Raw genomic sequence first — 27,637 nt, 5'->3', positions numbered from 1 at the left:
TCTTTATTTTAAAAGGTTTTTAACTGTTGTCCGTCTTGTCCGTGCCTCCTGGTGTCACAGTGCTGTTAGCCAATCAGAGGCGATATGTTTGCATATATGAATATATATGAGCAAGAGCTGAAATCCTATCATTCACAGGTTCTTGATACAGTGTCGTCTGAGGGATCTGAGATCACGGATGTTACGCTTAGGCTTGTGCCCTTTACTTTTCTATGCTTTCTATTCCTCTTGGTAAGGGTCATTCATGTAGCTGGTTTGTTAGAAACAGTGGAGTTTAATTGTAATATTTGACTGAGATATTTTGCTGTTAAAAGGTTACTTACATGATTAAGGCCCTATCGTTTACCCTGTGCAAGATGTGTCACGATGCTCATCGCTATCTTACACCCATTTAACAGACTCTTTTGATGCCTTGTGCCCGCGCCGTTAAAATATCATTGAAGTTTAGAAATATATCTACGCTGATGGGCATGGTTGGTCTGGAAATGAATTGTTTTCAGTTAAATATCTGGCATGCTTCTATCTTAGCGGTGGGAAATACAGGTGCGCCACTGACTTTTTAAAACCCTGACAACGGTCAAGATTCATCCACCCAATCCTATCACACTTGTTACACACACAGACACAAACAAATAAAAATTCTGAGTGAACATCTTCACAGCATTAATGCACAGGTCAGTCTCCTCTGCTGAGACGCGCAAAAGCACCACGCTGTTAAGTTATAAAAGCGGCAAAGTCAGAGCGCATATGCCTCTTAAAAGGACTACTGGCACATTGATTGGTTTATTATTATTTATGTGCACTTTAGAACACTATAATAGCATGGTTCTTCGTGGAACTAGAAAGAACAGTTCTTTTATAGCATTTCTGCTTAATTTATCTATTTATACGCAACTATTCTATACTTTTCCTCTTGCTTATTAAGAGTAGGAAAACAACTACAGTACCTCACACCATTTTTATTCTTGAAGTGAAAAGTCCATCAAGAATATGCTCCCTTTTCCGCTTCATACATTCATATGGTGATTCTACTTCTGGAACTCTGTATTATCCGTATTCTTATTCCTCCTCTTCGGTATCTCAGAGGCTTTATCTTCCCACCTTGGTGGGAGAGTAGCTGGATGCCTCTCATCACCTTTTTGTCTGGACCGGAGAATCCGGAACGCCCTGGGGGCCTGGTGCTGGCCCCCGCTGCGGCCGAGTCCATTTGAATGGGATTATGGGGAAATTAAAAGTGTTCTGAGGGTAGCTGTTAAGAGGATTGAGGTAGAGTTAATAGCCATATGGGTTGGGATCAGCTAGACTAATGTCTTCATTCCACACGGGGCTAGTTCAACACTACGCGCTATCAGAGCCGGTATTAGCCACACAGCTCCTCCGCGGCCCATCTTTACACACTGACGCATATGCGCGAGATGGAGAATTTACTCTCAGCCTCTTTTAGATGTTGTTTTTTGGGATCAGCTGTTTGCTTTGAGGCGCTATTACAAATAATTCTTCTCAGAATGATGGGAATTGTGAAGAAAAGGAATTAAGAGGCTACTGCAACTGAGATGATGCTGAGTATCCATGCTAGATTCAGTTCATTCTTGACAAAAAGAGTTTTTTTTTTTTTTTAAGGATTATTTCAAGAACGAATAATAAAGAGACCACTTCAGTTTCTGAATCAGTTTATCTGATTTTGCTATTTATAGGTAGATGTTTGAGCAAAATGAACATAGTTGTTTTATTCTATAAACTACAAACCACATTCCTCCCAAAGTCCAAATAAAAATATTGTCATTTACAGCATTTATTTGCAAAAATAAGAAATGGCTAAAATAACAAAAACGATGCAGAGCTTTCAGACCTCAAATAATGCAAAGAAAACAAGTTCATATTCATAAAGTTTTGGTGGAATAAACCAGGTATCTAATCACAGTTTTCATGCATCTTGGCATGTTCTCCTCCACCAGTCTTACACACTGCTTTTGGATAACTTTATGCTTTTCTCCTGGTGCAAAAATTCAAGCAGTTCAGCTTGATTTGATGGCTTGTGATCATCCATCTTCCTCTTGATTATATTCCAAAGGTTTTCAATTAGGTACATTAAAAAAAATCATAATTTTAAAGTGGTTTAAGTTTTTCCAGAGCTGTATATATTTTTAACATCATTATCTAATATTTAGACTAATCTAAATCTAATCTAGTATTCTCCAAATATTATGCCTCAGTGGTTCCTCTACCTTGGCTTTTCCTATCATCCTATCAAGTTCCATCTGTGTACTAGAAGCTACATTCTGCAATATATAGACAAAAATGTTGAGACACCCCTCATAATTGTTGTGGTCAGAATTGTGGGAATTGTGTTCAGGTAAATTAATGGTGTATTGTTATATTGGCAATAGGAAAAAGAGATGCACCACTGACTGATAAGAACCTAGGCAGACATCAGCCGCCAGGGGTTAATTGCTATCTTGGCAACACCCCGCTTATTACTCACACAAGGACAAGCACCATCTTTTACATCAACATAAATAACACTGCTGTTTCCATAAATTGCCTGCTCACTCAGGTCAGTTTCTTCTGCTGAGAAAAGCAGAAGTGCTGTACTGTTAAAATACCAACCTGCCAAAGTCAAAGCTCACCTGGTTCTTAAAGGGAATAGTAAGTGAAACGCTGATTGGTTTTTATTTTACATGACACCCAAAACACCCCCATGACTAATTAATAGAATTAGTACATGCCTTTTGCTCATTTTGAGCCACGCAATGCATATTTTCCTGTCATTATGATAGTAAATACACACTGACACAAGATAAATTAAAAGGCAGCTTGAGATCATCATTTTCACACATGGATTGTTCACCACAGAGTCCAGACCTTAACCTCATTGAGAATCTTTGGAATGTGATGGAGACTCTACCATCATCAATGCTGCGGCAAGATCTTGGTGAAAAATTAGTGCAACACTGGATTAAAATAAATCTTGTGACACTGCAGAAGCTTATCGAAACAATGCTATAGCAAATGTGTGCCGCAATCAAAGCTAAAGACAGTCCAACAAAATATTAGAGTGTGTGACCTTTTATTTTTAATGGCAGTGTATAATAATCAATCCAAATTTACTGCAACCAAACCTGTTACATCTTCCTCTGCATATCAGCGCTCCACAGCACTAAAATCCACCCTTCTCGTCCTCTCCTGCTCGGTCCAGGTCATTAGACACGGGTCGTGTCTCATTTAGACAGCTTGAAAGTGAGGTGTAAGAGGGAGCCATGCAGTGCTGGATCCTGTGCTTTGAAGTGCGTGAGGTTGGCCGGAGGCTGTGAAGAGTGTGTGAGGTCCGATAAGAGGTCTGAGCGTCTTCTGAGCGTTTTTAAAGCTGCTGGTAAAAGTGCTGCTTTCACGCTGGTCTGTTTTTGGTCTTTTCAGGGGGATACTTCGTTGGGATGGGTAGACGTTGGTGGTCTGTCTCTAACCCTGCGAGCATAACGCAAGTGATAAAATCGCTCTATGTTGCAGGTGCGCTTCAAGACATGTTCGCCAGCTAGCAGACTGAAAAGACCAGTAAAATATATAGGACATCATTGTTCGGTATAGGGCTTTATTTATATTCTAGACGTTTACAGCAAAAAAACAAAATGCTTTTACATTATATGAATAATTTGCATTGCTGATTTTGAATCCAGGTGATGTAGCTTGCCATCTGCTGCCGGAGCTTTTAGAGAGCAGAATTGGCCTTGCTCTCTCTGGGCGGGTAGATGGGGCTCTTTCCCCTCATCGCTCCTAGGGTGATGTTAATCAACACAAGGCATCTATGAGCTGATGTATCGGAACTGAGTTGCTGCTAATTTCTTCAAGCGCACTGTGATGCTACTCAGCAATGCTGCATTAGCAGCAGTTCGAAAAGAGGTGATGGCTGATTTCACATGTATCAGAGGAGGCATGTGTTACTCTTCACCCTCCTTGTTGTGGCATCACTTGTGATGGGGGATATACAGCTGAGTAGCATTGAAAAGTTTAAAATGTTAAACTCATATATTAAATAGATGTATTACACACAGAGTGATCTATTTTAGGCATTTATTTCTTTTATTGTTGATGATTGTGGCATACAGCCAATGAAAACCCAATAACCAGTGTCTCAGAGACTTAGAATATAATATAAGACCAATTGGTACTTTTGGCAGTGTGGGCAGTGTGCCAAGTCCTGCTGGAAAATGAAATCCGCTTCACCATAAAAGTTGTCAGCGAAGGGAAGCATGAAGTGCTGTAAGATTTTGCGGTAAAACACAGCAATGACTTTAGACTCGAAATAACACAGTGGATCAACACCAGCAGATCACATGACATTATGCGGCCAATTGAAGATTGCACAGCTAGATTTAGGACTGTGTGTCTTTGGTATCATGAGGATCCAAAAAATACACCTTGGGTGATTGGAAACGCGCAAAAGGCATGTACTAATTCTCTTATTACTAAATAATCATGGGTGTGTTTTGTGTTTTTTTGTTGTCATTGTCTTTAAGAGCCAGATGTGCTCTGACTTTGCTGCATTGATATCTTAACAGCGCGGCGCTTTTGTGCATCTCAGCAGAGGAAATGAGCTGCTAGCGAAGCTTCACTGTGTGAAGGTCAACACAGTGAAGGTTCGCTAGTAGCTAATTTAAGGGAACAGCAATGTTATTTTATTCTTTACTCTGATTTTTGTTGATGGAAAATCTGATTTGTGATTGTGCTCCTGCATTGCTATAGGACAGGATTGGGCGGCTGACTGTTGACTGTTGTCAGGGTTTAAATCGGTCAGTGGTGCACCTGTATTCCCTTGTATTTACCTTACTAAGGTCATAAATTTACCTTAGTAGTGCCTTTCTCAGTATTGCAGGCCTGCTGCTGCGGAGTCATTGTTTGGCAGTGGTGTGCAGTGAGGCCCTTCTAAGGGTTGACAATAAGTGCATGTAAATAATTACATAGTTTTAAATCAGGAAATATATATTATAGTTATTGTAAGTGTATGGACTTATTTTATAAATTAACTCAAATAAAAACAGCAACTAATTCAAAGCATTAGTCTGTATTTTCAGTTGCTATAGGACTCTTATCTGACTGACAATGGTACTGACCAATCAAAGCTTTTTAAAATGGCTTCTGCCCCCTTGTATCTGCTCGTGGACCCTTTTCCTGATTTTGAGAAGAGTGTAGTAATGAGTCTGTTGGATGGATGGGTGAATGGTTTGCAGAAGGGGTACCCACTGCTTTCACTGCACGCCACTGTTGTTTAGTATAAACCTTTTCACTTTTTTGGGGGGGTTGCACTTTTTTTGGTTGCCAGATATTTGGAGCATCCCTAATTTTAACACTGTACAGCAGTTTCAGCTCTCGTCAGTAGTAGAAGTATCCCCCCTCATGTATTTGGGCCACCTTTTGTCATGCAAGCCTCAACTTTTTTCCTGCTTTTCTTCAGATCTATAGAAGGTGGGACAGAAGGGAAATTCAAATACTGTATTCTCCAGACTTTAATACTTGTCTAAAATCCTTTAATATTTCCAAAAATCGACAGTGCACCTTATAATCCGGTGCACTTTACATATGAATTTTACCAGTCAGGTATTAAGGAGCAGTAAAGCCACTCTGCTGAAGTACAGCGTTATAAGAGTGAGTTTTCAGTAAAGTTTCTCCAGCACTAAGGCTTGGTGCAGCAGCATTAGCATTAGCCTCCAAGCCCAGAGAAGCTGTTGCTGTCGCTTCTGGACATGATTAAAACAAGGCTTTTGCACTGTACTATTGTAGTGATTGACAGATGTCTGCCATTGAAAGGGATGAAGCTGGCAATATTTACAACATACTGTCGGAAATACAACAAAAGCCAAAGTAAACATATTTATTTTTTATTAGTCTGTACACTGTGTGAGGAACTAATCAAAAGATCGTTTGCACTTTCTTATGAAAGTGATGATGACGTATGTTCCCTCTTTCTCGTTCTCTCCTCAGCACTCTTCACAGAGGTCCCTCATGACATCACGGCACAGAGTGGGCAGGATGTGGAGATGGCTTGCTCTTTTCGGGGGGCGGGGTCACCCTCTTATTCGCTGGAGATCCAGTGGTGGTACATCAGGAACCACAGAGAATGGACAGACAAACAGACGTGGACCAGCAATCAGGTAACAATAATTGGTCTTGGCTCACACACATGCTCTTAATCCTCTTATTCAGTCTTCAGGGCTTCACAATGTATTGTTGCCAAGAAATTTTCCATGATGAATGCAACATTTTCAGATTATTCAAGAATGGTAAGGTAAACTTAAATACAGTAAAATATAACAACAACTTCTTCAAGATCATTTTGTGAGATAGACTGAAGGACATAGCTCTGTTCCAGATTTTTCCTGGACACATCCAGCCAGGGTCTTAGAGGATTTGTTAAATTCCATCAGCATCTCAACTGATTTAACGTCATTCTGCACTGATTTACCAAACCTGGTCTTAGTAAATGACTACAAACAATATTAAAATTCCAACAGAGTAAAAAATCAAAAGGTTACAACAGTATGGAATGTATGTCAGCAGGGCCAGGACAAGGTGAGACAAGTGCTGATTAGAAAACACACAGAAAGACAAACAGGATAAGCAGGGAAAGGCAAGAGAGTAGTCAAAGGAGGAAGCAAGGTCGGTAACTAAAGATCCGCAACCAAACTAGAGGGCTAGGCAAGAGAGTAAACAAAGAGCAGAAAAGGGTCGATAACAAGAAGACAAAAAAGAGAGTAGGAAAACGCGTCGTAACAGAGCTAGAAAACTAGATAATCCTCTGGAAACAGAGAGCACAGAGGGCTATTTATACAACTACAAACAGGTGTGGAAAATGAGCAATCAGAAGGTGGGTGAGGCTGAACGCTGCAGCGTCAAGTGTTCAGCCAAGTCATTGTAGTCCATGGGCTGAGAATGCTGGGAAATGGAGTCTTTCAGAGAACAATTGTCCTGAATGGGCAGACTGACAGCATCAGGGTTGACAATGTAATTGAAAAAAAATTGAATGAATCATGAATACTAATGAATCTGTCCACAATACACTTGGAAAACCAAGTTTCTGGTGAAAATTTTCTTTTTTGGACATCCAGGTTCCAGTGGAATGCAGCATTAGGCTGTGTCACACTGATTTGCGCTGATGCAATCCTATTAGACCGGTTACATTTTATTTTCCATTTGCTATTTTGCTAAATCAGGACAGAGAATGTGCACAGTGTGACAGTTTGGACAACCAGGAAAAACTGAGGACTGTAAGTTTTTGGATTGTTTTATTTTTTCTGTACAAAGCAGCACATACTACGCTCTGTGAAAGCCAAAAAAGGTGTATCCGGGGCGTCGAGTGGTCCAGCGGTCAAAAGCCACCATGATTGGGAGGTCGCCGGTTCGAATCCTGGTCACGCAGCTTGCCATCTGCTGCCAAAGCCCCGAGAGAGCACAATTGGCTTTGCTCTCTTTGTCAGTAATTTCCTGCACCCAGCACATATCATATGATCAACTAATCAGCTCATTAATAAGTCCAGTCAGTGTAGCTGGAGTGAGTTAAAGCAGGGGACGTCTGAAAGATCTAAATTAACTTTTCATTTCAGTTGAAAAGCTAAAGTTAAAAGTGTGCTACTCCTTTATATTTGATGTTTAATTAACAATATGCACAGAGTTTCTCAAGAAAATGAGAAATATAATATGAAATATATGAAAACATACATACTTATACTTATAAGATATGTGCTGTATCGTGATCTACAGTATGCTTTCTAAGTATGTGAACTCTTTGGGATTACTTTTAGTATTTCTGCATGAATTGGTCATTAAATGTGTTCTGATCTTCATCTACGTCACAATAAGGACAGACACAGCCTAAAATACCAATACCACACAAAAATAAGGTTTAAATGGTTTTATTGAACCTGAGGGTGGAAAAAGTATGGGAACTTTTTGATTTAATAACTGGTTGATCCTTCTTTGGCAGAAATAACCTCAACCAAACGTTTCCTGTAGCTGCAGATCAGACCTGCACAACAGTCAGGAGGAATTTTGGACCATTCCTCTTCAGCAATATTCTTGGATATCTGGTGTGAATCGCTTTTTTGAGGTCATGAGGCCACAGCATCTTAGTTGGGTTGAGGTCAGGACTCTCCAGAAGGCGTATTTTCTTCTGTTGAAGCCGTTCGGTTGTTGATTTAATTCTATGTTTTGGGTCGTTGTCCTGTTGCATCATCCATCCTCTGTTGATTCATCCTTTAGTTGGTGGACAGATGGTCTTAAGTTTTCCTGTGAAATGTCTTGGTAAACTTGCAAATTCATTTTTTCCATTGATGACGGCAATCTGTCCCGACCCTGAGGCAGCAAAGCAGCCCCAAACCATGATGCCCCCTCCACCATATTTCACAGTTGGGATGAGGTTTTGATGATGGTGTGCTGTGCCTTTTTTTCCCCACACATAGCTTTATGTGTTCCTTCCAAACAACTCAATTTTTGTTTCATCTATCCACAGTATATTTAGCCAGTTCTGCTGTGGAACATCCAGTTGCCCTTTTACAAATTTCAAACATGCAGCAATGTGTTTTTTTGGACAACAGTGGCTTCCTTCGGGGTGTCCTCCCATGAACAACATTCTTGTGTAATATTTTTCTTACTGTAGATTTATCAACAAAAATGTTGACATGTGCCAGAGATTTCTATAAGATTTCTAGGATTCGTCCTCACCTCATTGATCATTCTGCGCTGTGCTCTTGCAGTCATCTTTACAGGACGACCACATATAGGGAGAGTAGCAACAGTGCTGAACTTTCGCCATTTGTAGAGCATCTGTCTTACGGTGGACACATGAACATCAAGGCTTTTAGAGATAATTTTGTAACCCTTTCCAGCTTCATGCAAGTCAACAATTCTTGAACGCAGCTCTTCTGAGAGATCTTTTGTGCTCTGAGGCATGATTCACAACAATAAGAACAGCAAACTCAAAATTGGTGTGTGTGTTTTTTTTACAGGGCAGGGCAGCTTTAACCAACACATCCAATCTCATCACATCCTGACTCCAATTAGTTCTTAGGGAAGCAAATTAGCCTAGAGGTTCACATACTTGTTCCTCCCTCACTGTTAATGTTAACAATGTGTTCAATAAAACCATGCAAACATATGGTTTTTGTGTGGTATTAGTTTAAGCAGACTGTGTCTTGTCTATTGTTGTGACTTAGATGAAGATTAGAACACTGACTAATGGCCAATTTATGCAGAAATCTAAGTAATTCCAAAGGGTTCACATATTTTTTATTGCTTTATAATACTATTTTCATTATTAAGCCCTCCCACCATGTGATTCTGTGGCCCCAAGTACAGTACAAGTACAGGGCTGTACAGTAGAGCACATTATTGTTCTGTTTTTTTTTTTGTTTTGTTTAAACAATAGAACACGAGAGGGAGTATAGAACACGAATAACATCACAACTGTGATTTGATAGATCATCACAGCCGTGATGTTATTTGTGATAACACACGACCTTGAGTGTTCTATTGCTTTTATACAACAGTTTTTTTTTTTTTACAAAATGAATAAAGAAAATAAATCAAAGAACTTTAAGAAATTAAGAATGAATATGCTTTAATATGGACTGTGCCTTCTGCCAAAAAGTAGTTCCACAACAACTGTAACAGAACTGAAACTTAACTACAAAACACTGTTTGGTTCATACAGACTAACACCATGAGTTAGCTTGAAATCAAAATTGGGAATAAGTGAAGATGTTAAATGTTAGGATTGTGAAATAACGCTGATACTCTCCTCTCCTGCTCCGTGGAGTCGTCTTCAGGTGAACGCTGCGCATTTTTTGAGCATTTCTGCTTGTTTTGCTGCATCGTGTTGTTGTTAGCTAGCCGGCTGGACTGTGGTTAGATTAGCGTAGCTTGCTTTAGCTCAGCATTAACTTAGCTTAGCTTAGCCTAGCCTGGCTGGTTAAGTTAGCGTTCTGGCTGTCAGACTGCATTAGCCCCGAGCGATTTTCCTTCCCTTTTTTCCACAAAAGAAGAGCCAGCGCTGCAGGCGAGCGTGCCGTGGTTGAGCGTTAGCCTGTGCTAAGCTAACGCTGCTGGAGGTGATGATTCAAAACTGTCCTGTGTATATACGCCATAAATATCAGCACGGCTAGAACACTTCTCAACCAATCAGATTGTGAGGTCAGAACTAACTGTTATATAAACTTAAAAATTTCATGTTGAACATTTGAAATCTTTGTAATTAAACAGCATAAACTCCCAACTCTCAACACACACACCCATCACACCTTCACCCAGCGGAGCTCCAACAGTCAGTCATCAGCACTCTGCATCACTCCACATCCTTCCACTCGCTCTCTCTCTCTCTCTCTCTCTCTCTCTCTCTTTCTCTCTCTCTCTCGCGCTCCTGAGAGCTGATGAGTCACTCAGTCATAGACGTCTGACTTATTTAAAGCCTCTCCATGTTCCTGTTATTTTCCACGTGTGTGTGTGTTTTGTGTTTGTGAGCTGATTACCCGCGTTCATTCATCCACACTGATACACAACAATCAGTCTCACGCAGCTCACCGTTTCCTCGTTATGTTTATTTTCAGCATCAATCTCCATCTCCTGAATACAGTGTGTGACGTGAGAACAGACAACGCGGGTAAACCAGCCGTGACTGGTGTGAAGATCATTAATTAAGACAATCACTTTTACATTTCCGCTGCTGAGAGAGAAAGCAGTGGTGTAAAGTGAAAGCCGCTATGAGGAACTGTGTGAACCTTCTGAACTCTCTGATTGGAAGCTCATGCTTGATTAATTCATCATGTTCTCATCTGAGAGCGCCTTACATTGCTAAGTGCTGTTGATTAGACCTGCTTACGTGGTTTCTGACACTGTATGACTCACTGTCATCTGTACACGTGACCTTCACTTTAAAGTTGATCTGAATTGGCAATAACACTGGAAAGATACGACTCAAAACGGATGTCTTGATATCATTGTTGTCTTATTTTGTATTTTCTTTGCTTTCTACATCAATTAAAGACACTCTGTCCAAATCTCTTGATGAATGAACCAACAGAAATTCTTCAAAATGACCTGAAATAAACTCTTTCTACTGTTTTATAAGTGTACATTTGAAGTTTGCCAAAACTCAGACATGTAGTTTTTTTCCCATAGCAACTGTTACTATGAAAGAATTCATCTCTGTAGGTGGAGAATGGATAGATCAGCTGAGAGCAAATGAGAAAAATGAGTACAGAAGAGAGAGAGAAGATATGGAAAGAGGTAGAGAGAAAATAAAGAGAGAATGGGAGAGGAAAAGACTGAAAGATTGTAGAGTGTAAAGTAAGGAGAGAGAGAGTAGAGAGGGGAAGAAAGTGAGTGATAGAGAGAGAAAGGGGGGGAAGAGACTAAAAGATAGAGTGTAAAGTGAGGAGAGATAGAGTAGAGAGAGGAAGAGAAAGAGTGGTAGAAAAAGAAAAGGAGAAAAGAAAGTGACAGATAAAATGTAAAGTGAGAGGGGGAGAGTAGAGGGGGGAAGAGAGAGAGCGATAGAAAAAGAAAAGGAGAAAAGGAAACTGAAGATTAAAGTGTAAAGTGAGAAGAAGAAAGAGTGGAGAGGGGAAGAGAGAAAGTGATAGAGAGAGAAAATGGAAGAGAGAGAAAAGGGAGAGGAAGAGACTGAATAATAAAATGTGAAGTGAGGAGAGAGAGAGAGAGTAGAGAGAAAAAGAGAGAGCGATAGAGAGATAAATGGAGAGAAAGAGGCTTAAAGATAGAATGTAAAGTGAGAGAGAGAGTAGAGAGGGCAAGAGAGAGAATGATAGAGAGAGAAAGGAGGTAAAAGATTGAAAGATTAAGTGTAAACTGAGAGGTAGTGAAAGAGTAGAGAGAGGAGGAGAGTGATAAAGAGAGAAAAGGGAGAGGAAGAGACTGAAAGGTAGAGTGTTAAGTGAGAGGGAGAGAGAGTAGAGAGGGAAAGAGAGAAAGTTATAGAGAGAGAAATGGAAAGGGAGAGACTGAAAGATAGAGTGTAAAGTAAGAGAAAGAGAGAGAGTAAAGAGGGAAAGAGAAAAAGCAATAGAAAGGGAAAGGAAGAGGAAGAAACTGAAAGATAAAAGGAGTGTAAAAGGAGATGGAGGAAGAGAGAGTAGAGGGGGAAGAGAGAGAGCGATAGAGAGATGGAAAGAAGAGACAGAGAAAACAAAGAGAGGGAGTAGTTCCGAGAATAAGAGAGCATGAAATACTATAGAAGAGTGAATGAGTGTAAAAAGAGAGGGTGAGAGAGTAGAGGATTAAAACAGAAAATGGAGAGAGGGGGTGTGAGGGAGAAATGGTAAGAGAGATTAAAAGAAAGAGAGCAGAGAAGGCAAAGAGAGAGAAAGAGAAAACGGGAGAGTGAGAGAGAGAGAGAGAGAGTGGGGAAGAAAGAAAGAACAAGAGAGAGTGAAAGAGAAGAGAGAGAGAATGGAAAAAGACGGAAAATGAGACAGGAAGAAAGAGAGAGAGTACAGGAGGGAAAGAGACAGACAATACAAAAATGATAGAGTGAAAAAGAGTGAGAAAGAGTATAGAAGTGAAAGGAAGGGAGAGAGAGAGAGAATGAGAGAGATTATGAAAGAGTGAGAGAGTTGAGGAGGTAGAGAAACTGCTAGATAGGAAGAGAGAGAAAAAAGGGAGAGAGATTGATAGAGGTAGAGAGTGAGAGAGAGAAAGAGAGAGAGAGAGAGTGAGAGAGAGAGAGAGAGAGAGAGAGAGAGGAAGGGGAAAACACAGGTTTAGATGCACAGAGGAGAGTGCAGCAGGAAACAGTATCTACACATTAATCACACACAGGTAGAAATAGAATCAGGTCCCCTAGGCTCCAGAGAGAGAGAGAGAGAGAGGGATATAGAAAGTGTAAAGAAAAAAAGAAGTGCTGCAGAGAGCTTGAGAAAGAGAGAGAAATTAAAAGAATGCGAACGTAAGAGACGAGAGAGAAAAAAAAAAGAGTTAAGGAATTATTTCACTGGTCGTGAGCAGTGAAGGAGGAAAGAGAGAGAGAGAGAGAGAGCTGGTTTGCAGCTAAGAGGAAACGTTTGCTTGCCCCCCACCACGCTCAAGATGCTTTTTAATTGGACGGAGGGAGGAATTGATGGAGGGAGGAAAAAACAGGGAGGGCGAGAGAGAGCGAGAGAAGAGGGAGGCCAAGACAGAAACTCTCGCTCACCTTTTCAGCATGCATTATTCATACAGGACCCTTAAGGAGAATACAGCCTGCTTCAGGGTCGACACACACACACACACACACACACACACACACACACACACACACACACACACACACACACACACACACATAGTGCTCTGTAACACACCTGCATGCTTCACCCTCACAGCTCTGCTGTATATCAGCTGTAACGTAGCTTTCCTTTTATTTAGCAGCTGTAGAAATCATGGTGTGCATCCAGTGGTCAGAATCACGGCCATTGACCAACACAGGTTGGTTGTTTGGAGAATAACAAGCTGATTTTGGCATTACACCCAGTAAGACGAGTCACTGTTAGCCCTTTACCTTTCCACTACCGTGGAACTGGCTCTGTTCCAGTTCAAACACCTAATTTTGAACTCTTCGGCACATTTTACATCAACAAAAATACAGTGGTTGGACAATGAAACTGAAACACCTGGTTTTAGACCACAATCATTTATTGTGGTGACGGACAGTTCTGGTGGAAACAGGAGAGTTGAGCTGCACATTGAATTCTGCCGTGATTCGGGCAGCCGTGGTTTTATGTTTTTTGGATACAATCCGGGTTAGCACCCGAACATCCCTTTCAGACAGCTTCCTCTTGCATCCACAGTTAATCCTGTTGGATGTGGTTCTTCCTTCTTGATGGTATGCTGACATTACCCTGGATACCGTGGCTCTTGATACATCACAAAGACTTGCTGTCTTGGTCACAGATGCGCCAGCAAGACGTGCACCAACAATTTGTCCTCTTTTGAACTCTGGTATGTCACCCATAATGTTGTGTGCATTGCAATATTTTGAGCAGCACTGTGTTCTTACCCTGCTAATTGAACCTTCACACTCTGCTCTTACTGGTGCAATGTGCAGTTAATGAAGATTGGCCACCAGGCTGCTCCAATTTAGCCATGAAACCTCCCACACTAAAATGACAGGTGTTTCAGTTTCATTGTCCAACCCCCTGTAGGTTCTAGTACCAAACCTATAGTATCAGAAAAATATAACCTAAGTAAATATCAAAAGCAGTATTTAAATTATCTTATGACTTGGTTGAGCCACCCTTGGCATCAACAAATGCAATCAAGCTTTACAGATAACTGGCAATAAGTCTTTCACATCTCTGTGGAGGAATTTTGTTTCACTCTTCTTTACAGAATTATTTTAATTCCCCTACACTGCAGGGTTTTGAGCATAAACCTTCTGTTTAAGATCATCTACAGCATCTCAATCAGATTTTGACTAGGCCACTCTAAAACCTTCATTTTTTTAAAAACCATTCAGAGGTGAACTTCTTTGTAAGCTCTGGATCACTGTCCTGCTGCAAAACCCAAGTACGCTTAAGGTCACAAACTGGTAGACAGCAGGATTCATGGTTCCATCAGTTATAGCAAGTTGTCCAGCCTCAGACTTTCAGACTTTCACCACCATGTTTGACTTTTAGTATGATGTTCTTTTTCTGAAATTCTTTAAAAGAAATCTTTTTCAGTCTCGTCAGTCCACAGAATCATTTTGTGGGGAGTCCTTTGTGTTCTTTTTGGTCAGCAGTGTTTTTTGCCTTGGAACTCTCAAATGGATACCATTTATACAGAGTCTCTTTCATATTATTGTATCATTAACACTGACCTTAACTGGGGCAAGTGAGACATGCAGTTCTTTAAATGTTGTTCTGGGTTCTTTTGGGACCTCATGGATGAGTAGTCCATGCCCTTTTGGTGTAATTCTAGTAGGCTGGTAACATCTGGAAAGGTTCACCACTGTCCCATGTTTACTCCATTTGTAAATAATAGCTCTCACAGTGGTTCACTGGAGTCTCAAATCCTTAAAAATGACTGTCGATAACTTTGTTTTCTCATCTGTTTTTGATTTTTTTTCAGATTGAGGCATAATGTGTTACTTTTTGAGATATTTTATTCTGCTTCAATTTGTCAGACAGGTTCTATTTAAGTTCTGACTGTAATCAGGCCTGATTGTGTTTGGTGAAATTTTTTTCACATAGTGCTAGATTGGTTTTGATATTTTTTTTTCTTAATAAATGAAATCATCATTAAAAAACAGTTTTTTATATTAACTCAGGTTATTTTTGTCTGATATTATCAAAGTATGATATAAATGCAAAAACAAGAAATCTGTAAGGTGGCAAATACTTTTTTTGGCACTGGATTGTTTTTTTTTAATCACATTTTTACAAAAATTGCCTTAGTATACAAACTCAACAGTAACTGTTTAAAAATTGTATTAAAAAGTTTTTATTAAATTAGAACAGTGGGATTTAAAGACAACACCTCTATATTATAAGGCATGTTTGCAAAAGAGGCGTGTAAAAGAATGTATTTTTACTGTTTAAATATGTTTCAGTGGATGTTTAGGTTCTTTACTAATTTAAAGGATCACACATAAACATTTCTGTCACAAACATCTTTTAAGGAAAGATTTTTAAGATACTCTTATCATCCTGACAACAGTATTGTTGGGATGTAACAAAATGTGTTATATTTGTATATTTTGTATATAAAGTTTTATATATAAGTATCATATGGCTGCATTCAGGACTAACCTCTTGCTCTTTGTTCCACAGGTGGTGCCTCAAGATGAGCTGTCAAAGGATGCTACAAAAATTAGTGTAAGTTTGACACTCAACCCATACATCAATATCTAATGTAGTTGTTATTTTGAGGAGCAGCAATCACTCTGAATCTGTAGTTATTAAACACAGATCAAGCATAACATTATTTCTGACAGGAGCACTTTGTGTTTCTATAATTACAGACTGTATCTGTTTCTCTGTGTATTATTCACCCTGTTCTTCAACGGTTAGGACCCCACTGGAGAGAAAACCACCACAGAGCAGATATTATTTTATTATTTGGGTGGTGGATCATATTCAGCACTACAGTGACACTAACTGGCATGGCGGTGGGTTTTATGCTGGTATGAGATGATTTGATACAGCAGTGCTGATGGAGTTTTCTCATATTATCTATTATCATATGTATACAATCATATGAAAAAGTTTGGGCACCCCTATTAATCTTAATCATTTTTAGTTCTAAATATTTGGGTGTTTGCAACAGCCATTTCAGTTTGATATATCTAATAACTGATGGACACAGTAATATTTCAGGATTGAAAGGAGGTTTATTGTACTAACAGAAAATGTGCAATATGCATTAAACCAACATTGGACCGGTGTTGTTCAGGATTAAGGATACAAAAAGTTGTTTTAGAGATTTAACCTGTCAGTTTCCACTGTGAGGAACATAGTAAGAAAATGGAAGACCACAGGGACAGTTCTTGTTAAGCCCAGAAGTGGCAGGCCAAGAAAAATATCAGAAAGGCAGAGAAGAAGAATGGTGAGAACAGTCAAGGACAATCCACAGACCACCTCCAAAGAGCTGCAGCATCATCTTGCTGCAGATGGTGTCACTGTGTATCGGTCAACAATACAGCGCACTTTGCACAAGAAGAAGCTGTGTGGGAGAGTGATGCGAAAGAAGCCATTTCTGCACGCACGCCACAAACAGAGTCGCCTGAGATGCGCTTTTGCATACCTCAGGCGACTCTGTTTGTGGCGTGCTTGCAGAAATGGCTTCTTTTTGTATCCTTCCCCTGAACAACTATGTTGAACAATCTTTGTTTTTAGATCATTTGAGAGTTGTTTTGATGAGCCCATGATGCCACTCTTTAGAGGAGATTCAAATAGGAGAACAACTTGCAATTGGCCACCTTAAATACCTTTTCTGATGATTGGATACGCCTGGCTATAAAGTTCAAAGCTCAATGGGGTTTCCAAACCAGTTTTGTGCTTCAGTAAGTCAGTAAAAAGTAGTTAGGAGTATTCAAATCAATAAAATGATAAGGGTGCCCATACTTTTGCACCGAATTTTGGTTTAATGCATATTGCACATTTTCTGTTAGTACAATAAACCCCATTTCAATCCTGAAATATTACTGTGTCCATCAGTTATTAGATATATCAAACTGAAATGGCTGTTGCAAACACCCAAATATTTAGAACTAAAAATGGTTAAGATTAATAGGGGTGCCCAACTTTTTTATAACACTGTACATAACTGTATTTTGTCTTGAATAACAATGAATGTTATTCATAAAAGTCATGTTGTATATTCTGGAATGTAACACAGTGTAACAATAACTGGAATGAAGCAAAACACACAAAAAACACAGAAAAAACTCTAATTACACTGCCTGGCCAAAAAAAGGTCTCCACCTGGATTTAAGTAAGTAAATGATGTGGGGGTGATGCTGCAGTTGGTCTGCAGGTCTAGGTTCAGCAACAGTATGTGTTGAAAGAATGAGGTCAGCTGACTACCTGAATATACTGAATATAGACCAGGTTGTTCCATCAATGGATTTTTTTCCTCCCTGATGGTACGGCCATATTCCAAGATAACAAAACCAGGATTCATGGGGCTGGAATTGGGAAAGAGTTCAGGGTTCAGGGAGCATGAGATCATCATTGTCACACATGGATTGTTCAACACAAAGTCCAGACCTTAACCCAGACATTAAAACATTAAGTACACACAAAAACTCACCAGTCAGGCGGCCTATCATTGTGAATTAGTTGCACATTGAAGGACATCCTTTAAAAAGGCTTTTTTAACATAATATGACACAATATCTGTCTTATTTACAGCTGTAATTCCATGATAGTTCTCTAACTACTGAATTAATCCAGCATGAGCTCCGTTTATGACTAAACAACACGTAATATCTTTACCACAGCGCTGAGAAGGGGTTACACAGCCATGGCCCCGCCCCCGCAGTGAAAATCATGAATCTGATTGGTTAGACTGTTCTTCGACTTTGCTAACAGATTCATTACTACACCCTTCTCAAAATCAGGAGAAGGGGCACGCAGTCACGTGGGGGCAGAATCCATTTTAAAAAGCTTTGATTGGTTAAAACCGCTGTCAGTCAGATAAGAGTCCTGTAGCAACTAAAAAAACACAGACTAATGCTTTAAATTAGTTTAGCTTGTTTTTTATTTTAGTTCATTTCTAAAATAAATTCTTACACTTACAATAGCTATGATATGTATTTCCTGATTAAATATTATCTAATTATTTACATGCATTTATTGTCACCCCTTCTCTGAAGGGTTAGAAGGGCCTCACTGCACACCACTGGACTCGACCATCATCAATGCTGCTGCAAGATCTTGGTGAAAAATTAATGCAACTCTGGGTTGAGATAAATGCTGCGACATTGCAGAAGCTTATCCAAACAATGCCACAGTGAACGTGTGCTGTAATCAAAGCTAAAGACGGATCAATTAAATATTAACTGTGCGTGACCTTTTTTTTGGTGGAAACTTTTTTTCTTGGCCAGGCAGTGTAGATTGTTTCTATTTATCAAATAAGAAACCAATTATTTTCATTTAAGAAGCGCAGACTAGCACATTATAAGACTTTTACAAAGACATTTTTTAATAAAGCTAAATATTGCTTATTATCGTTAAAATGCCAAAATGACAGAAATTATGAAAATATTTTATGGGGGAAGGGGGGGTTGTTGCGGGCATTGAGTGTGTGTATTGTGGGAGTGTTGTACTTAAAAAATGATTTTAAGGTTGTCAGGTCTGATCTCATCTCCTGTCAGTGCATTTAATAGCTTTGTTTAACAGCGGGTGAAGCTTAAAGCAGCTGACTGCATTCATTAGGAGGAGTTTCTGGATATACAGTATTTGGAACTGCAGAGTTTGTACTGGAGCTGTAAGCTTTATATGGATGTCCATCCTCCTCCTTCTCCCCTAAACTCTCTGCCCATTCCTCTCTGTAGCTGTGAGGCAGTAACCTGTGTTTTTACCGGAGGGATTTTTCACTCCACTGACTCTTCCACTAACTCCAGCCACACACACACACACACAGGGCCAGCCGCTATCGCAGCACAAAACATCCCTCGGAGCAAGAGCAGAAGCTGGTAGCGACATACTTGCTGTTAACAAATCATTACCTGTGGCCGAGCCATGGGCAAGAACACCACCACTACACCACAGCACAGAGCGAGCGAGAGAGAGAGAGAGTTCCCTACAGTAATTACCATAGGCAGAAAAAAACAGAGAGGAGAGAAAGAAGAGACAGAAAGAAACAGAAGCAATAAAGTAGAACTGGTTTTTCATACACCAGTGTTTTGCTAATTTAAAGAAATACATACATAAACAAAGACAAATCAAGTTGTAAGTGCCTCATCCAGTAATACAATGTCCCAGTTCCATTAGTTTCTTATTTTATTAGATACTTAATGCTTGACATACAGCAAAGACCCCATACCCTATACTTATGTCCAGCTGGAGTATCTGAAGCCAGGGGTAGTCATTTATCAGTTGGCACACGAGACAGGTGACTAACAAAAAGGAATGTAATGTAAGATTGGGACCTCTATGCACATTATTAGGGGCTGCACAGAATCTACATCTATTGCGAAGTAGTAGCTAAATCCCTCTCTTTATCTAGGGTATTCTTATGTTTTAATGTTTATGTTCAGTCAGATAGGGGTGTGCAATATCGTACCTTATGCAATAATACCACCAACAATTCTGACACAGAAAAAAGCTCCATATTGAAATATTATTATAATATTACAGCTTTTTTTTACTGTATCATATAAATTATTTGTTTGCAGTTAACATGCATTAATATGCTGAATTTTATGTTTGTGCCTTACTTTTAACATTACTATTACATTTTAAATGTTTTTGTCATATTTTCTTTTTATTTGTTACACTACTATCTTGGTCATTTTAGGAAACAGACAAATGCTTCTAGACTTTTTTTTCGTTTCTACTAAATGTATGAAACTGTTATATTTATACTAAACAATACATCTTTGTTTTGCTGCAGTAGAATATTTTTAACATTAATTTTAAAAAAATGTCAATATTTTGTCATTTCGGCAACAATACCATTATGGCAAAAAATATCCCTAAACTAGATATTTTTCCACCTCAGTCATAAAATCCTCATTCATTTTATTCTTTTTATTCGGATGTGGGAGCAATCAAAACCAACCTGGCCCTATGTTAAAAAAAAGATTTCCTCAAGATTTTGGGAAAATAATTTGTGGGCTGATGAGACAATAATGAACTTTTTGGAAGGTGTGCGTCCTGTTGCATCTGGTGTAAAATAAACACATAATTTCAGAAAAAAAACATCCTAAATGTAAAACATGATGGTGGTAGTGTGAGGGTCTGGGGATCATTTTGCTGCTTCGGGGCCTGAAAAACCTGCTGTAATAGCCTGAACCCTGAATTATGCCTGAAGGAGAATATTTGGTTATATCTGGTTGCAGCCCTTAAGCCCAGGTACTTGGGTTCTGCAGCAGGACAATGATCCAAAGCACACAAACAAGTCCACCTCTGAATGGCTTAAACAAAACACATCGTAAACAGGCAGTTTATGCTCCAAAACTCTCTCTGTGGTGGAAGTACAACAATTCTGCGATGAGTGATGAGATAAATGAACCAAAATTCCTCATCAGAGATGTGAAAGACTCACTGCCAGGTATCACAAATGCACACCAAGGGTGGCACAAACAAGTTATTAGACCTTTTTCACATAGAACCAGGTTTGGATAGATTTTTTCCTTAAGAACAGCTTTTTATATTTACTCAGGTCATATTTGTCTGATATTAAAAAAGGGTTTGATAAACTGAAAAATGTAAGTATGATAAAAGCAAAGCAAACACAAAAATAATCTGTAGGGGGGGCAAATACATTTTCACACTATTATATACAGTTTAAAACATAACACACTGTACATTATATATTTTGCATGACAGGGTTGTTGGACTGAGTTTGACAGACCTCACAGACTCGGTCAACGATATGTGTGTCTGACGTTGTGTTCATTCATTCCTCCAGGTGGTGAAGGTTGCCGGTAGCAACATCTCACACAAGCTCCGCCTCTCCAGCGTCAAGCCGTCGGACGAGGGAACGTACGAGTGCCGCGTCATCGACTTCAGCGACAGCAAGCTGCGGCACCACCGCGTGCGCGCCTACCTGCAGGTGGAGCAGGCCGGCAGGAAGCCCAACCCTCCGCACCACCAGGGGGCAGCGGCGGCCAGCCCGGCGCAGGAGCCCCACAAACACCAGCCGGCCAATCACGGCCACCACAACTCCGGCAGGGAGCTGAGGAAGCGCTCGGCCGACGACAGCACCACCGACTGCACAGAGAGCTGTGTGCTTTAGGGCCTAAAACTAGCTCTTCAGTTCAGGGGTCATCAGCTGACCTGTCCATGCTCCGCCCACAGATGTGTTCTTTTGTAGTGACGGTTGCTGAAGTGGACAAGCTTTACTGGATGTTGGCAAAGAAGAATTGCATTAAACCTAATGAGGAACTGTAGCTGCTTCTACACTAAAATAGCCGAAACCATTAACCTTCTGTATAGCTTGCATAAATTAATGATCGATGTATGTTTCATCCAATCACAGAAGTCTATAAACACTACTTCCTTTATTAGACAAAGGAGGAATAAACTTGCAGTGAGGTCGGCAGAATTATGCAAACATTTTAGGTGTAGAATAATTAAATACAAGTACACTATCCTAAAATTCAAATCAAATTCATTCTGATTTTTTCCTGTTTTTCTTCCAATTCATGTGGCCATATGTCCCACCTATTCAGCTGCTAGTCACCTGTATAGTCCCCATCACTAGTGATGCCTTAACACAAGGAGGGTGAAGACTAATACATGCCTCCTCCGACACATGTGAAGCCAATCACCGCCTCTTTTCCAACTGCTGCTGATGCGGTATTGCCGAGTAGCATCATAGCGCGCTCGGAGGACAGCACAGCTCACAGATGCCTTGTGCTGATCAACATCACCCTAGGAGTGATGAGGGGAAAGAGCACCATCTAACCACCCAGAGAGAGCAAGTCCAATTGTGCTCTCTCAGGGCTCTGGCAGCGGATGGCAAGCTGCATAACCGGGATTCGAACCAGCGATATCCCGATCATAGTGGCAGCGTTTTAGACTGCTGTCCTTAGGCTAACGCAGCCCAGGGTGCATCAGTCTTACAAGGAGTTCTACATTCATATGAGTTTATTGTTTATAATGGGCAAACAATAAAAAAACATTGCAAACGTATATTGTGTATTCGCTGATCAGATTACTGAGTGTCAATCTGGCAACCCACTGGTGTATGGGAGACACGATTCTCTCCAGTGTTTGGAAATTGGACTTCCGTAGCCATTTCACACTCATTCTCATTTAGCACTGATTGTTGCTTTAAACATATTTTACATTTCCAACTCCAGTGTCAATGTCCAATGAATACTCTTATTAATTTAAGAGTGCATTGCTTTTAAAATGGCATTAAAAGGACATAAATTGCCTTTACTAGAATTGCAAAAATCATCATAAAATATAATAAAATGTCATAGCACCCCCTGCAGTTGTGGCGCACATGCAACAGGCAAAATGAAACCACAGTAAGTGTGAAAGCTTATCAGAGGTGTCAAGTAAAGTAAAGTACAATGACGTAGTATTGTAGTAGCCAGCGCACTCGGAGAAAAAAAAGCGCAGCGACTCGGTTTTGATACATCAGCTCATAGATGCATCATAGATCTACCCACCCAGAGAGAGCAAGACCAGTTGTGCTCTCTCAGGGCTCCGGCAGCTGATGGTAAGCGACATGAATGAGATTTAAACCAGTAATCTCCCGATCAGAGTGGCTTTAGACTGCTGGACCACTCGGAACCCCCAAGCTTTTGTTCTTATTGGCATTTTTCTTCCTACATTACTTTTAATTTCATACTTTAAGTAGTTCAAAAAAAAAACTGTACACTTGAGTAAAAAGCTTGAGTTGATACCTCAACTTGTAAAAAGTCTTTTAAACCCCAGTATCTCTACTTCCACCTGAGGATTGAATGTGAATACTTTTAACACCTTTGTTACACAGTTTGTTAGCTTGCAAACTGTTCATGGATGTTTCACAGAAGTATGCAGAGGCCTTGAGCTCAGACCAAAGTTACATGCTACAGTTTCTCATCTCATCAGGTTCAGTGGAATGTTTTTTTTTTTGCTATCTCCTGTAAAGCTCGTCCTGCAAACCTCGCAGCAGAAATGATGAAAGAATGCATTTGAGAGCTGATCCTGGAGGGCTGGAGTCCAGCACGCTTATTTATTTATTTATTTATTTTCCCTGATTTTCCTGCTCAAACATACTTGACACGACTCATCAGTTAATTACCATGTTTAGTAGTTCCAGTGTGCTCCAGCTAAATTCACCAAACTGTGCAGGATCAGACCTAAAACACTGATACACACAACTGATGACCCTCGCTTTAGTTTGTAACCCCTTACACACCACTCACTACACTCCCATTCTCAGAGATACCCCCTACCTTCCCCTGATCTCTCTCCACATAGTTCCCCTAGTTTACCCCCCCCCCCCAGATCTTAACACATGATGTATAATACTGTATAAAGCAAAGGTAAATGTTATCAGACCAGCCGATGCATGTCAGGAAAATCGTTTTTTCTTACAGCATTTGCACATTTAAAGATTTGAGGTCAATATGGACAGATGGTGGTCAACAGTGGTGGCCATTTTTTATTATTATTAATATTATATCAAGGACAACTAATGTTAACCAAACCTGCTTACTATAGAGAAAGAAAGTGGTCAGTTTTTTCCCCCAGCTTTTTTGTTTGTATTCAAAACATAAACTAGAGGTTATTATAGCTTGATTTAAGGTGTGACGGTGTGTCTTTGGTACCGTAAGGGTGCAAAAAAAAACACCTTCACAGCCTAAAACTCACAAAAGGCATGTACTAATTCTCGTAATTAATCATGAGTGTGTTTTTTTTTGGCATAACATGATACAACCCAATCAGTGTGCCAGTTATCATTCCCTTTAAGAGCCGGGTGTGCTATGACTTTGGCACATTCGTAACTTAACCGCATTACACTTTCAGTCAGTGGTGCAAAATAGCAACACGCAAGACATGTACCTGAATACACCTAATTTCCAGACCACCACAACGCCCATCAGTGTAGATTTATTCCTAAACTCTGACGTTATTTTAACGATGTAGGCACAAAGCATGAACATAGACTGTGGATGGGGTGTAAGATAGCAAAGAGCATTGCAACGCACCTTGCACATGGTGTACGATAGTGCCGATAGTGTGAGTAAGCTGCTGTTTCACCTCTATTTTATTAATTATACTCAACACTCCTGCCCTTTTCACACCTGGAATTAACATGTCCTAAGTGTTTAGAACAATATACAGTGACTTGCAAAAGTACTCATACCCCTAAAACTTTTTCATATTTTGTCACCTTACAACCACAAACTTAAACGTACTTTATTGAGATTTTAAGTGGTAAACCAACACAAAGTAGCACATAATTGTAATGTGGATTTCAGCAGCTCCTCCAGAGTGACCATGGGCCTTTTGGTTGCTTCTTTGAGAAGTGCTCTCCTTGTTCAGTCTGTTAGTTTGGGTAGACGACCATGTCTTTGTGGGTTTAAAGGTGTAGAGAACTTTTTCTATTTTTAGATGATGGATTGAACTGTGTGCATTGGGATGCTCAAAACTTGTTTTTTTTTAACCATGCTTTAAACTTCTTCCCAATGTTATCTTTGACCTGTCTGGTGAGTTCCTTGGTCTTTATGATGCTGTTTATTCAGTAGTGTTCTCTAACAAACCACTGAGGCCTTCAAAGAACAGGTGTATTTATACTGAGAATAAATTACACACAGCTGAACTTCTGAAGGCAATTGATTGCATTGGGTTTTATTTCGCTATTGGCTCCGCCTCCAGCAGGAATAATGTGAGAACTCCAGTCACAAGCGCTCACAGGAGAAGCATTTAAAATGCCATGTTAATGCCAAATGTGAACAGGTCCTGTGTCTAATACAGGGTTTAGTCTGTATTATTGTCACACAGTCAACAAATCATGGGAACTGTAATTCAATGGTATTTCAACACAATGTGGTTCAAACACAATATTTCTCACAGCTCAGCGAACGTTTCTGATTTATTATATTGATTTTAGAGCTACTCATGCTTTAAATTATTTTTATTCCATTTTATGCCATAAGTTCAGTGTGGAGAAATGTATGGTGCTTCAAAATATCTTAAACTCACGATGCTCATTGTTATCTTACACCCCACAAACAGTTTATTTTAACACCATGTGCATTTAAACAGTGACAGAGCTTACAAATATATCTACGCTGATGGGCATGATGGTCTGGAAATGAGGTGTGTTTAGGTACATTTTTGCCATAGGTGTGCTACTGTCTGAAAAAAGCCTAAACAGCAGTCATCAGACATTAGATGTTCATTGCTATCTTGGCAATGCAGGTGTGCCACGCTTGACACTCAACATCCACACACACATAAGGACATACAGCATTAAAATACCAATCTGCCAGAGCTTAAGTCAGAGCTCCCCTGGGTCTTAAAGGGAACAGCACCTGGGTCTTGGTCACATTGAGACCAAGACAAGGCGTGCAAGGAGTACTTTTCCCGACGTTACGATAGCAAAGATACATTGACACGCCCTAAATCAAACTGTGCAGTTCAAGCTGTGGTGATCTGCAGGTGATCTGCCCTCATACAAAATTTGATCCCACTCTATAAACCCAGGCCTGGTATCATGATGTGTCATGGGTGCAATTTTTGTCTGACGTCAGATCAGCTTTGGTGTTCATTACAGGCATTTCGACAGCCCATGTTGACAGTCCTGTTGAGGTCCTGCAACCAGTGCTCCTACACTTTCTGAACAACACTCTGGTACATTTTGGCTCAATCCTATTTCACCCCCTTGGCCCTACCACTCACCCCTACCCCTTGTTTTTGAGTGTACCCCTCGAAAAGGGATGAAATTCTCCCCCTAAGAATTGGGACAACCTTTCAAGCTCCCGATACGTCATCAAGAGAGCTAAAGTTCAGCAACCTAGCTGCTGCTGGTTAACTAGATAACTTTAGGGCTTTATTGCAAATCTTCAGAAAGAGGGAAGATGGTGCAGAAATTAATTATTATTGTCCATTCCTTATTTTCTCTGTGAACGATTTGTTTTATTTAAATTTTTCTGTTTCGTCTTAAATGCTGCAGCCTCTGCCATGTGTTGCACCATTTAAGGTGGAACGGGAAAGTTAGTTATCTAGCTAGCTACTGAGACAAACTACTAGCTATCTTGTTTAGGCTTGTTATGAAGAATTTGGCCATAAAACATTGAAGCTACACTTTAAAATACGGTAATATAGTGCTAATCGTCACTTTTAACAAGAAAAACACTTACATTTGTGGATTTCTTTGGTCGCTTGTGCCGCCATCTTACCAGTGATTCTTATACCCCTCAGTTTGAAGTGTGCCTCTAAAAAACTTCGGTATAAAGGGCTAACAAGCCCTGAGGGGTAGGACCAAGGGTGAAATGGGATTGGGCCTTTTCCAACAGGACAAAGCTCATCCACATACTTCTCCACAGTTATTTTTTAGTGTTTTTATGAAGAGTGTACATCAGTTTGCCACACTGTTAAGCAAAAATAGTGGCTAAGGTTTCCGAAGTTGTTTCAGGAAGTAGAAGCTTTGTGTTTATTTGGATTAATCGGTTGGGTATATGGGTGCCAAAGCTTTTTTTTTCTTTCTTTTTTGCCACTTTAGTTGTAGGTGCATCTACAACTGCTCAGATTGATAATGTCTCTTTGTTTTTTTCTTATGTTTAAAGCAGGGACTCCACAGAAAGAACATGTCTCTCTTATTGACCCCCCTATCAGCAAGGCAAGCGGACAGATAGGCAGGCAGGTTGGCTGTAAGTAGAATTGTTGTCCATAGTAAATATCCCACATAAATGTATAAATAACTGAGATAGTGGGAGCTAAGCAAACTTTCCTCTGACTGAAATACTGAGTTTATGGATCCCTGGTTTAAAAAAAAAAAAAATATATATATATATATATATATATATATATATAGCTGTATGAAAGCTTTGGTTCTTGTGTTTCATTTATTTATTCATGCGTTTTTTTTATTTATTTACAGAATGTTTCCTTTGGTTTTTGTAAAGAAATCAATGTAAAAAAAAAACAGTGTACATTTTAATAATCCTCCAGGGTGTTGGTTTCATCTTAAATGTATGCTTTTATCAAATAAAACCATTGTACATTGATACGCTCTGTTATATTCATTTCAAGAGCTGGGAGGACGTGTTTTCTGTATTTAAAAAAAAAAAAAGCTGGAGAGTGGAAACAACATACATTTCTCATGAAAGAAGAGAAATTGCTTTATGGAGTTCACATCCAACCTTAACACCACTCCCCTGGCTCTAATATACACAACTGGAGGTCATACATCTTCAGGACGTATGTGCCTGCAGAGCGAGCCCACAGTATTTAATGAGTGGGATCCAGGCTCCAACACTTTTCATTGCGGTGGCACAGAGAGC

General features: G+C 39.8%; 1 protein-coding gene across 1 annotated transcript in view; it reads left to right on the top strand.

Annotated features, from left to right (window-relative positions):
- The window catches only part of LOC103031427 (V-set and transmembrane domain-containing protein 2-like protein), a 96,916-nt gene extending 69,555 nt beyond the window's left edge, over window positions 1–27,361 (top strand). The window contains exons 2-4 of the mRNA XM_022668594.2: window positions 5,974–6,143; window positions 15,789–15,833; window positions 21,097–27,361. Coding sequence (XP_022524315.1) covers window positions 5,974–6,143; window positions 15,789–15,833; window positions 21,097–21,423 — 542 coding nt within the window. The 3' untranslated portion in view covers window positions 21,424–27,361. The remainder of the gene's footprint in view (window positions 1–5,973; window positions 6,144–15,788; window positions 15,834–21,096) is intronic.
- Window positions 27,362–27,637: the final 276 nt, after the last annotated feature.

Source organism: Astyanax mexicanus, chromosome 13 (assembly GCF_023375975.1).
Source record: "Astyanax mexicanus isolate ESR-SI-001 chromosome 13, AstMex3_surface, whole genome shotgun sequence".
Classification (NCBI taxonomy): Eukaryota; Metazoa; Chordata; class Actinopteri; order Characiformes; family Acestrorhamphidae; genus Astyanax; species Astyanax mexicanus.
The sequence above is the reverse complement of the archived record's forward strand: the minus strand, read 5'-3'. Positions and strand labels throughout refer to the sequence as shown.